At 33.6% G+C, this 13441-nt stretch overlaps 1 protein-coding gene across 1 annotated transcript in view; it reads right to left on the bottom strand.

The window, feature by feature from the left end:
• The window catches only part of LOC149795044 (protein mono-ADP-ribosyltransferase PARP14-like), a 155550-nt gene that overhangs the window by 31090 nt on the left and 111019 nt on the right, over positions 1-13441 (bottom strand). The window contains exons 18-19 of the mRNA XM_089964724.1: positions 5929-6131; positions 3051-3459 (exon numbers count right to left, since the gene is read on the bottom strand). Of these exons, the coding sequence (XP_089820850.1) occupies positions 3051-3459; positions 5929-6131 (612 nt within the window). The remainder of the gene's footprint in view (positions 1-3050; positions 3460-5928; positions 6132-13441) is intronic.

Below are 13441 nucleotides of genomic sequence, written 5' to 3'. Positions count from 1 at the left end.
AGTTTTCATCAAGGAATAACTCTGAGGGAAATGTGTATCTACAGTTAAGTTGTAAATATTGCACAGAGAACTGGAAATTGTTTAATCCCTAGATGAATATGGACATTTGTCTTCCACAACAGGAGTTTTCTTTACAAAACCATCTAATGATTTGGCCAAAAATGGAAAATTTTGGGAAACTACAAGTTCTCAGGGATATAATTATTTCCCAAAGTCCTCCATATAACTCTGTACAGTGACCACCTCATGTTTGCACCCATGTTCAAGAGGTGCAGATGCGACATTTGTAACAACAGTAAATGATTTGGCTAGCCTCTGTTCTGTCTGTTGCCTTGCATATTCACCTGAACACTTCCAAGACTGAATCATGAGGTTACAAGTTTTTAACTATGCCGAGTACATGTTATTGTGTGCCTTGGTAGAATTAAATGACAGAAAAATAAGTGGTGAAAGAGTAAATATTGAAAAACTGATAGGTCTAGCCAAAACATTAAAAAAAAATAAAAACGAAGAACACATTAATATCTGTGATTAATATATTGATATATATTTGACTGCAAATGTAATGTGTGCATCCATATTAAATTAACAAACAATACAAGGAGTGCAGTCGGAAAATAAATTCATTATATGTAAAATATTCAGCCAGCAAAATTTTGAAGTCCAACTGAAGTAAACAGGACATATGCATGCTCAAAAGGAGAAAAATATGTTTTAAATCTTTAATATTTCACTTTATGGAGATTAAATTAAACTTATTTACAAAAGTGTCATTTGGCTGTGATATACTGGTTAGTGCACTTGACCAAAGAACCACATTAGGATCATAAAATAACTTTACATGCGACCATGATTTCTGAAGAATTTCTTAATTTCGATTACATTAATGACATTGTGCAACATGTGCTAAGAGATGCATTTTAACATAAAAATCTTTCAACCTATTCATTCTTTCATCATGAAGTCCTTGCATTTCTTTTCCTAAGTTCTTCTCACAACTGAAGAATCATGACTGAACTAAATTTTGATTCCATGATCAATACCTAATCATACTTTAGAACGTACATTTATATGTGTGTATATCAGCTACTGGACCAGCAGCAGTGCTGCCTCCTATGCATTTTCAAGGGCAGATAACTGAAAAGGGCCCTTCATGATAACACATTTCTTGTTATAAGACCTGTTTTCCGTAGATCTCATTTATTTATAGTAGTAGAATTATATGTATATTGTACTTCTTTATAAGATGACATATGGCCATATAATCCATGGCTCCCATTGACAACATTATAATAAGGGAGTGTTAGAAAAACCAATCTACTCATACATAATTGTGTAATTTATTACATAATATTTTCTGTATTATTCCTTTCTTTCCTATGAAAATAATTGTACTCTCCGTCTGTGTTGTATAGCAAACAATACTTCCTAACTTGAATGTACTTGGCTCACAGCTACTTTTACTAGTCTCCAGCAGCCATTGTAAACATTATAATGTTAAAAATAAATTCAGACTAAAGTGATCATGACTCCATATGAACACACAATTACATTTTTATGACAAGATTCATAATTCTGGGCTTGGAATTAATTAAATTTTCTTTTGATGACTAATTAACTTTTTTTTTTAATTTGAAAGTTGTGGGGAAAAACACTGAAATAAATGTGAAAAATTGCTATTTTCAAACTCATTTATAGCACAAAATGTTCAATCTTATTTAAATTATTTAGATATTAAACCCCATTGTATGATGTCATTTATCACCACATAGGCAATTTACTATAGGATATTTTGAATTTGCATGACTGTGTGATTGAAATCTGCTGAAAATAAATATCACAAAATGTCCTGTCTGTAAGAAAATGATGATTATTTTAATGTTTCTTACACCAATGACAGGAATATAGAAAAAAAACTCATATAAAATGCTAATTTTTTAATGTATATGTACACACAAGAAAAAAAATTCCTAAAAGAAACAGAAACAGGAAAAAGGTGCATGATCAACAGTACAGATTGTGTCATGGATGAAAATGACTGAATGATAAATTGCTTTTTGTTCTAAAATAATAGATTTAGTTCAATTTGCTATGGATATAATGAATACATGGAGCACGTAAAGTACATTCTCCTGATAATTTTGATGCAAAAATAGTAATCATGAAAGACATTCAAACCTTTTACTGGATATTGTATTTCTAATGTTCATGTTTTATCTGGATCATCTTGTAAGACTATCATGATCCCTTACTCATAACGTATATTTTTGGTGGTAAGATGGTTTATATCAATTGTATTCCACTGTTTAAATTTCATACCTTCTTAATTTTTCAAATAAAAAATTATGTTTTTGTTAGTTGCAGAATTACTCTCAGAATGAAACTTAACTGTGATGGTCTTAAGATATTGTTAAAGAGAGATTTCCTATCCGTGATTCCTTGTTGTACCATCCATGACCAAGGATCACCAGAGGAATATTCATGTTTTATTCAAACAAATGACTTTTTAAAATAAAGTTGTATATGATGTTATTATGGTTGTAGTTTTTCATATTGTTTTCCATTTTATAACTTACATGCTGAATTCAAGTGGATTGTAAATTATGTTAAAATGGGCAAAAACACCCTCATTTTTGAAGACTACTCTGTGACACATTGGTTAAAACTCCCCAGTCTTTAAAAGAAATTGTAAGCAGCAAGATATATCCTTCCATTGGAGCCTTCTATGGATTCATTCTTTCAAAGATAATAGGATTTGCCAGAACTATTTCGGTATGGAGATATTACTAGTTAAACACTATGAACATTACCCCAAAAATGTCCTGTCCATAACAATGGACTTATCCAAATTTGTCAGTACTTAATTTTATGGTAGTTATTGGGATCTTATTGTCATAACAGAAAATCACTGTTATTAGGTATTAACATCTGTGGGCCTTAGCAACTATAAAGTAAACCAAAAATTGATATTGTATCCATACACACATATGAATTTAGCTGATTTTCACACATAAATTGTAAGAATTTCATTGAAATCATAGTCAGCAAACCTTTAATTTTGTCCTTTCTCAGCACTTTCACCTTGCTATTTGGATCTTTTATTGGATATCCCTCAAGAGCATCAAAGTCAATATTGATGATCCCACCATCAGCATGTAGTTTCAATTTTTTTTCTTTGCGTTGGTAGGCATCTTCTAATGTGGCATTTATGTCCTTAGGATATTCTACCAAGTCTTGTCCTTTTGTGATTTCTATATAATACCACTGGACCAACTGAGAAAGCATGGCAGCTTGTTTTTCCCTGTTTTCCATCCTTTCAATGCCTCTCATCAGACTGAGCACTTCAGTCTTCACCTTTCCAACATCAGTGGAAAGGCCTTCTATTCTGACACGACCAAGGCGCTTTTCTACTCTGATCATCACACTGTATTTTTTTCCAATCTTCTCTATTTCTGATACCTTAAAGCAACCAAGTCATAATTAAATTACAACATTTACTGCTGCTGATAGCAATTGTGTGAAGTGTGATGATGATAATGATATATAAAAAATACTCTTTTTGCCAGATTCCATAATAAGCTATTATAAGTTGTCTCTCCTAGCTTAATCTCTAGATATCGCATATCTAAGGCAGTGCAGGCTGTGACCATTTACACTGAAAAGTAAGTAGATACTACTAACTTTGGAGCTGCCTATATATCTTATTCATGCAAAATGTACACACTGAAGATGCAGTCAAGAATTAAAATATGACTTATACTTTGTATTTACTGGCCTTCCTTTCTTATTGTGCCCTTCATCATATTATAATTTTATTATCACACAGTCATATCACACAGACTCTATTAAAAGCAACAAGTAAACAAGCACTCTCCAAGTTTTCAATTTTCACTAACGTTAAGATTTATGAAACAATTTTTTCAAGTTGTGTATCACCAACCCTAGCTCAAACCTGCATCTATCAGTTAACATGAACTATTGCATTCCATAACAAAATAGGAAGCTTGAAAATGCTTTCAGTACCAATCTAATGACTGCCCAGAAAACTTGCTGAGCTTTGTATCCATACCACATAAATCACATATCAGTATATCTGAGCATGCCTTAAGCCTAATAGGTCTTAGACTTTCCTAGAATAAGCAAACACAGGCCTCCAATACAGTTTACTTACTTTATCCACCAATGGTTTAAAAGCAACATTAGTGTTCTTTTTGCATGCCTACCAGAATATGCTACATAAAAGTATGACTTTAGACTCCCAACCCCCCTGACATGATTGTGTTTAGAAAAAATGTCTCTCAATGATCTAAGATAAAAAAAAAGAAATGAAAGAAACAGAATGGCCACAGAGGACATGCACATGTTTCATAGCGTAACTGTGATATCTTCAGACAAGGGAATAAGTAAGCTTATGCCAATATGCTGTCATTTGATTGCTTGCAAAATTGTTAAATGAATAAGATGAATTTAATACCTTAACTAACAGCAGAGAAAACATTCCCCATTTAATTGGACAATGCAACATGCAGTAGCAATGATAATACAAATCCACTGTATAATGTAGGCATTATGGTGGTAGTACACATAAGAGTTAACTGTCATTCTCTCTAATTGTCTTCCGTTTTACTTACATCTGTGATACTGTTTAGAATGATAGTCAGGTGGAGGTCTGATTCTTTAATCTTAAGTACTTTTCTCATTTTGTACTACCCCTGCCCTCCTAATTCCAAGCTATGAAATGGTGTCCCAAATTTTACTCAAAACATGTTCAAAAAGCATGAAAAATGTATATTTTAACAATAATTTCTAATATGTGTGCCATAAATGTAATATTTGAATCTAGGATTACATCTCTGCTCCTCTGCGGTTCAGTTGAAAGTGACACTAATTACCATTCAGTAACTGTGTGCAGTTGCAAGCCCTGACTAATGATTGGCCAGTGAAACCCATGTGACCACTCCAGGGCAATTCAATTGGCCCTTCCTGGCTATGTTCACTGTCTTAACAGAGTAAGGTAAAAGAAAGACCCAACCTCCTCACACCACCCATAAATGTACATACGCAGGCATAAGTAGTTATTTGGCATTCTCCAGTATGGAAAATTTACATAGTGTATGTAAAAAAATTTAGTTTAAAATCTACATCTAACTTATTCTGAATGTGACATTTGCATGTAGGGAAGATAATTAAAAGTGGCAGCAATTCAATTTTAACATATACTTTATTATTATGCCAATTTCATTGCAGTTAGAGCCATAGCTTAATCAGCAGAAAAATATCAATTCTAAGTTTCTGATAGTTGATTCCTAGACTACCTGCATTCTGACCCCATTCAGACTGGCAATCTGATGCATTTTCTACATCTTGTTAAACCTGCATGTAAACTCGGATGACATTGTAAAAACATTCAGAAAGGAAAATACACATTAAATCAAAACATTTACTGAACCAAGCACAGTGTTTGTAAAGCAAACCACAAATATTAATACAAATACAGGTTGTTAAGACTCGCATCAAAGTGGAAGCAATATAGTTGCTGGTAAACAACATGGTAAGCAACACTGACATACACTTCACTTTAAAGTTGCTTGTATTTAATTTACCCATAATATTTTCAAATTATTAAAATCCATATAACTGTAGATACAAGTGTTGTGTAATGAATAAAATGTCATGAAATGAATAAATACAGTGCATACTATATACACATTTCTAAAGGGGAATAGTAGCATGAAAATGTAAAAATATTTGAATTGGATAGTTAAGCATTTTGCCAACATCTAGAGTTTCCAATATTACTCCAAGATTTATGAATTTGTTTGTAAGTTGTGTTTATAAGATGACCCCAACTCTGCATGAATTGAATTTTCAGTAAATAAACTTATACGTGGTATTGACATGATGAAACATACACACAAACAAAGATACCTTGTCTTCTGACAATCGTTTTATGATATCTTCTGTGACTGCATCGATGTCCAACTCTTTATTGAATTTTTTCTCTAGACCATCTACTGCATCTTGTATGACAGTCTCAGAATCAGCACAGATATGTATGAAGACCTTCATTCCATCAGCCCGCAGAACATGGGGTTGTGCTGATGACATCCCTTTTCCATAGCCAAACAACCCTGCACAGATCAGCAAATGTCTTTGTCTTTACAGTTGTTATAAATTTAAAGAAAATCACAAGAAATGTAATAATTAGATGAGTACAGATTAAAATGTCTGCTGTAATTAATTCAAATTTGATTGTAATATGTAAATCTATTTATGCAAGCCAAAACTGATTAACTGAAAGATGATGATGTATGTATACAAATTTTACAGTTTTTGTTTCAAAGAAAAGGAACCTGAATAAAATATGCTAAATTAAAAAACAGCAAGTTCAGATATCACATATGCAGTGTTTTCATTAGCCTTCTGAGAAATGGGGGCAAAGGCCATTTGAATTCATGGGATCCATCTCATTTTCAAGGGCCCTACATATTAGTTCATTATTTCCTATGAACTATTTGTGCCGATGACATTCGTTTTCCAGAGCAAAAGTAACCTCTATGGATCAGCCCATATTTTAATATATATGATAAACCAATTTTGTAACACATCTATCTTTACTCAAAGTGAATATAAATGAAAAAAAATAAAAGAAAACTATTTGTATAATTAAATATGTACTACTGGTGAGACTGAATAACTGAAAGATTATGTATGTATACAAATTTTATGGTTGTTAATTTCAAGACAAGGAACCCATACAAAATAGCAAAGTTGAATGCAAAAAGAGCAAGTCAGTCCAAATGGTACACATACAGTGTTTTTCATTACTTTCCAAGAAAAGGGGGCACAGGTCCCTCTGACGAATATGGAGTCCTTCTAATTTTCAGAGGCCCTACATATAATGTTCATTATTTGCTATGGTTTATTATACTTTTTTTACATTTCCACAAAAATGAACATTTATGTTAAATTCCTTTTATTTACAGCAACAATTTAATACATTTTTATTTTGTTGAATTATTTTCACGTTTACATTCAATATAATAAGACTTTCTACAAGTAAGAATCAAATAACATTGGGTCCACACAACTCCATCATGGGTATTTTTTTAAAAAGTAATGTAAGGTTTTCATCACTTCTGAAATAAAATAAAGTGTTGACATATGCATAGTTTTGTCTGAGAGAAAATGAAATGAACTTTTACCCTTTTTTTGTACATTTGCAGGAATCAAAGAGTGCAGAATAATTTGATGAAAATATAAGTATGTTAAGGCCTTGAGAAAATCAAACATCTTGAAAACTTTGTGGACTTTCCTAATATATGTAAACTATATGGGATGCAGAGCAAAAGCTTCAAAATGATGCAGACAGCTACAGTTTTTTAAACCATTGATGACAGTTTATAACATTCATATGTGTCTTTAAAAATTTACTGTGCCATATGTTGCATAGGTGCAGCTTGGAGTCACTGCATTTGAATTGAATGTTTTGTAAATGTAACTTAATCCCATGTTTCACATGTCATGAACATGTTTCAAATTTGTGAGAACTTGTATAATATTGGTTTCAATTTCTTCAGCACAATTACCTGAAAGCAACAATATTGTGCCTAACTATGAACATGATTTTAATGCATTTGGGGTTTCACAATGGAGAAACAGCAGAATTAAAGGCAGTAGATATTTGAGTTGTGCTATCTGGTTGGGGGTCCATGTAACATATCCCCTTGTAGTGTGGTCTTTGAAAGAGAAAGTGAACCCCTTGTAGCTGAAATGAGTTTAATTTAACCAATTTTTAACAGCTCTCCTTAGAGAAACTGATAATGTCCTGGGACATCAAGGATAATTTGTGATGCAGAAATTAAATAAATGAATTCTATGAGAACACTTCCCTACACAGAACATTAGGTAGATCAACATAACCATTATTATTAAAAACAAGAGGAAGTAACACTCTACTGTGAAAATATAATTTCCAGGAATTCAAGATAAGACCATTTCTTCCTTTTAACTGCTGAAACCATTTCTGATATTATTCAGCCATAAGAAGACTTTCTGATTAGCTGTTGTGGAATTGGATGTCAGCTTGGAACCATATTCATTTAGGATAAAGTAGGTATCATTTGAAGTCTTTGCTAAAAACTCCATGATGTAAAGACCCTCCATTCAATGAAAATAGTGACAGCATTGTTAAGACAGTCATCATGGCAGCCATATTTGATATATACATACCACCATTTTCATCAGACCTGGTGAAAACCCCATGTCCTTGTGATCATCTATTTAGGGGAGTCTATGACAGAACAATATTTTTCAGAGTCTAGGCAGCTAGCTTGGTTGTTTGACTAGCTCAATTTTCATTTAAGACCAACTAGGTATTATAAGAAATCTGTCTGTGAAAACTCTTATGTTGATATTGCCATCAATTGACCTATCACCAATTGTCAATCAATGCTGAACAATTAACCAATCAGTGAGCATAAATTAGACACACCTCCAGGCATTGCTTATGTCTGCCATTTTTCTCCGACAAGCTTCTTTTGGCAATAATGAATTGATTATGATAAGTATGTACAATTTTTACAACGATTTGTTGATTTTTTGATCAATAAGGGTGAAAGGAAGACAGTGGGAGCCTTGTAATTCTGACTGTTGATATCCAGATTGTATAAAATGAAGAATTAGATTTATTCCCTTTCCAAAAAATAGACAAAACTTTGATGGATAAGGACTTTTTTGTGATCGTTTGTATAATCAGCTGAATATGGAAACAGTTGATGGCAATTACATGTTTGTTTGCATAAAAGTATGTAGAAAAGCATGTCCTGTCGATGGCTTAAAGGAAGAAAAAAAAAGAATTGAAACTGAAAAATATATGTAAAATTAATGTTTCTAGAATATGGGTGGAGAACCCCCCTAACTACTGTCCTTTGATGTATATTATTTTTCTTACATAGGAAGCATTGAACCTCAGACTGTATTATTTTACATTTGAAAATTTACACTTTAATATTGGCTTGTCCCAAAAACAATGATTTAGCATCCCGATATTTCAGACACTTGAGTGACTCTTTACTTTCTCATTGGGCTGAAGGATGGGTGGGGATGCAAAAATGTAATAATAAAGAAATACAAAAGCAATGGTTTCAGATAATTGTCTTCCAATATATTAAGCATGCATTTACATGCTTACATCAACAGACATCACTGATCAAAAATTCCATCTGATGAATATAGTAGAACTTTAAAATTATTCTGTACAACAGTATACTTCTAAACAGTAATTATTTATGATTTTATTTATTAATTTTTTTTCATTTACTTCCAAGGCAGCATGAACATAAGCCAAATAAAATTAATAATGATTAAATTATATACTAAAAACATTAGCATCTTTTCAAGCAAATTTCCTTGTACATGAATAAGTTCTCACGCAGGATTACAATTTATTATTATTTACTGAAATAAAGATCTTAGATAATTACTAAATGAACTTGGACTACAAATACAAATATTATCTACATCAGTTTAATTTAGGCAACTTTGAAATTTTACATTTTTAAGAATTATACAAATCATTTTCAATAAATATATGAGATAAGGTGAATCTCATTTCTTTGCCCAATACTGCATGTTTGTCGGAGGTTAGCAGGGTGGCATGTCACATGCTTTGGTAGGCAGTGATCTATCATCTCATTTAAGGTCAAGTAGTGATAACAATATTTTCAAGATGTCTGCAGTGGTGGCCACATTGGATACAAGATTGGCACCATTTTAAATTAAGACTATAAGAAATCTTCCGGTGAAAATCCTACATCAATATGACTTTATGTTCAAGTAGAGTTGTGATAACAATTTTTTTAAGATGGTTGCCATGGTGGACCAATTGATGCAAAATTGGCACCATATTTAATAAGGACCAGTTAAGACATCATAATATGTCTTTTTTGTGAAAGCCCCATGCTGATAAGACCATCCACTTCATGAGAAGTCTTGTAGTGAAAACTCAGTGTTGGTTTGAGAAAGAGGAGTAGTGATAATAAGGTTTTCAAACTGGCCATTGTGGTGTCATACTAGATAACCAAGCAGGACCAGCCATGGGAAAAGCGTGTGTGTAAAATTTCAAGCAAGCCTCCAGGCAATTTAGAAGTAGAGATAACAAGCTCAGCTAATGGATGGATGACAGATGATGTACAGATGATGGATAAAGGACAGAAGACCATCCCACGAGCTCTTCCAGTCTATGATCAGCAGAACTAAAACATACTACCATACAAATTCTAATGTTTGTACGATTTCAAGCCTGTTTCAAAAAAATTTGGTTGAGCCTGTTTTGAGTAATTTTACAATATCTTAATTTTTGGAGATTTAGAGGACTTTCTTTTTAAAGGATTGCAGAGAACTAATTGCATGTACCAGGTACCAACAAATAATAATGGATTATTACATATCTACATACATGGTTTTCTTTATAATGGAATGAAACCAAAAGCCTTACTGATGGTGATTTTTACAATGTCTGTTTGCTATTAGCTTACTGTTCAATGTATTAAAGCAATATCATACAAGTTTTCCAGTCACCACATTATCAGGACAATACATACAAGACCTGAAATGGACAATTTTACAATGAAAAGAAATTGGAATGCAGAGAATAGAGATGCAAAGAAACTGCTGAATGAATGCAAATGAACTTCAGAATGAACACAAACAAATGATGAATGCAATTTGAAGGAATCAAATTGCACAACTGCATAAAGCAGGATGAAGAATGATGAATGATAAATGAAAACAAAATGAAACGTTCATGCATTTTATAAATGGATCTCAAAATCTATTTACACCAAGTCATATATATACAATTTTATATAAGACCATTAGGATACAAAGTACAGTATCTATCTTATGAGTCCAATAAGTTTTTTTTTATGAGACTATGAGCACACATTTTTTTGGCATTTGTGTTTTTTTTAATCCAAATTATATTGTTGGCATCCGTTAGTTTCGAGAGACGTTGGAACTGTGCCCATGAGAGATGTCCCAGTTGATGGTTGTGCAGCGTCTGCTGTGGCTATGAAGTCTAATGTAGGTGTGGCAGTCCTTGCTGCACTGGAAGGTTGCATCTGGTGTTGGTTGGAGCTGCTTCTTCTTCTTCTGCGATCATCTTTCATCAGCTAGCAAGCCTAGCTTGTCCTCTCTGGCTTTCAGACCAGTGATCAGAGCATGTCGCCAGCTTGATTTGTCTAGAGCGAGCTCTTCTCAAATGTTGACATTGATGTCAAGGGCTTTCATGTCATGCTTGCAGACATCCTTGAAGTGGAGATGTAGCCTTCCAATCAACCTTTTGCCAGAGGCAAGTTCCAAACAAAGAATGTCTTTGGGGATCTGTCCATCATCCATCAGATGTACATGCCCCAGCCATCTGATGTGATGTTGGCAGAGGAGTGTGACCATGCTGGGAATCTTGGCATGCTCGAGCATCTTGTTGTTTGTTACTTGATCACTCCAGGTGATCCCGAGTATGCGTCGTGAGAGTGCATAGCACGCAGGCACGGTACACAGTGATCTTAGTGTTCAGGGTCAGCATGCCGTTGTTCCACACTCTCTGCAACAACCTGGAGAGAGTTGTTGATGCCTTTCCGGTCCACTTGTTGAGCTCAGCATTGAGCGAGAGGTTGTTGGTGATGGTAGAGCCAAGGTACATGAACTGACTGACCACCTCAAGTTCATAGTTGTTGATGATGATGCTTGGGGGATCCATGTCCTGAGCCATCACGTTTGTTTTTTTTTAGCTTATGGTTAACCCTAACTCATTGCATGCTTTGGCAAAGCGGTCCATCATGCGGTGAAGCTCAGCTTCTGTGTGGGTTGCTAGAGCAATATTGCCTGCAAAGAGCATGTCCCTAATGGTGACTTCATGCACTTTGAACTTAGCCTTCAGTCGTTCTCAGTTGAACAGTCTGACGTCTGATTGCATGTGCTGGTAAATTCCTTCTGTGGACGTCCCAAAGGTATGCTTGAGCAGGACTGTGAAGAAGATGCTGAAGAGCATGGGGGCAAGGACACAGCCCTGTTTAACTCCACTGCAGATGTCAAAGGGGTCAGATGTTGAGCCATCATACTGTACTGTGCCTTTCGTGTCATCGTGGAAGGACTGGATCATGCTTAGCAGCTTTGAAGGGCAACCAATTTTCGCCAGGATTGTGAAGAGTCCGTCTCTGCTGACCAGATTGAATGCCTTGGTGAGGTCTATAAAGGCCAGGAAGAGGGGTTTGTGTTGTTCTCTGCATTTTTTCTGCAGTTGCCTGATGGAGAAGATCATGTAAATTTTGGACCTCTCCACAATCCAGATTATTTATATATATATATATATATATATATATATATATATATATATATATATATATATGGATAAATGGTAAGAAATAACTGAAAAACGCATTAAAAATATTGAAAGTGAAACACCATGATTTTGGAAATGGCACATCTAGATCTGGTCCAATGGTCTAATATGCATATCAGCTATCCCAGAGATATCTTTAACAAGCTCAGAATTATGCTCTACAGATGAAAATACAGATGGATTACATGCACAGACAGACAGGCATGGCTATAAAGTGCAAAGTATTTCACAGGAGTTAAATAAGTTACTCACTCAATATGCTGTTTGCAAACATGTTTTTTCTGAGATAATAATGTAAATAAAAGAAAGTTCATTCAGCAATGTCGATATAGTTGTTTTGTTATGTAATATCAATTAAACCCAATTCTCACAAACCTGGACTTTTTTCGATATGTAAAATGCAAAAATCACCCATACTTTAAGAACAAAATGAAGAAAATCCTCTAAAAAGAGCTCTTAAGCAAATTGTGGAAATAGATTACTGTAACAGTTTGTCATCACAACATAAAACCTTCTAACATTTATTCACACTAATCTATTTATAACTTTTTTAATTTAATCCTTCAGTGACAAATGTTGTTGTTATTGTTGGGTTTATTGCCATTTTTCCACACAGGATAGGCTATACATAGCGGCCAGTATTAATGGTGGAGAAAGAAGCCCAGAAAGAAGTACCAACCAACAAGAACCTACTGGCAAGCTTTCTCACATACCTACATAAGTTGAACCTGAAACTTGAACCCACGCAGACAGAGGTGGATTGGCAGTGATCTGTTACAGTGAGCACTTTAGACCACTCAGACACTCGAGGCCCCCCAGTGACAATTACTTTTGTATCAGGATAGAAATATTTGTTATTAACCATCAAACTAGTTTATTGCAAAGTTATATATATATATATATATATATATATATATATATATATATATATATATATATATATATATATATATATATATATATATATATATATATATATATATATATATATATATGTGTGTGTGTGTGTGTGTACATACAATTATACATATTTGGATA

The sequence above is a fragment of the Sinohyriopsis cumingii genome, chromosome 7 (genome assembly GCF_028554795.1).
Source record: "Sinohyriopsis cumingii isolate HCF-2022 chromosome 7, ASM2855479v2, whole genome shotgun sequence".
In the NCBI taxonomy this organism is placed as follows: Eukaryota; Metazoa; Mollusca; class Bivalvia; order Unionida; family Unionidae; genus Sinohyriopsis; species Sinohyriopsis cumingii.
The sequence above is the reverse complement of the archived record's forward strand: the minus strand, read 5'-3'. Positions and strand labels throughout refer to the sequence as shown.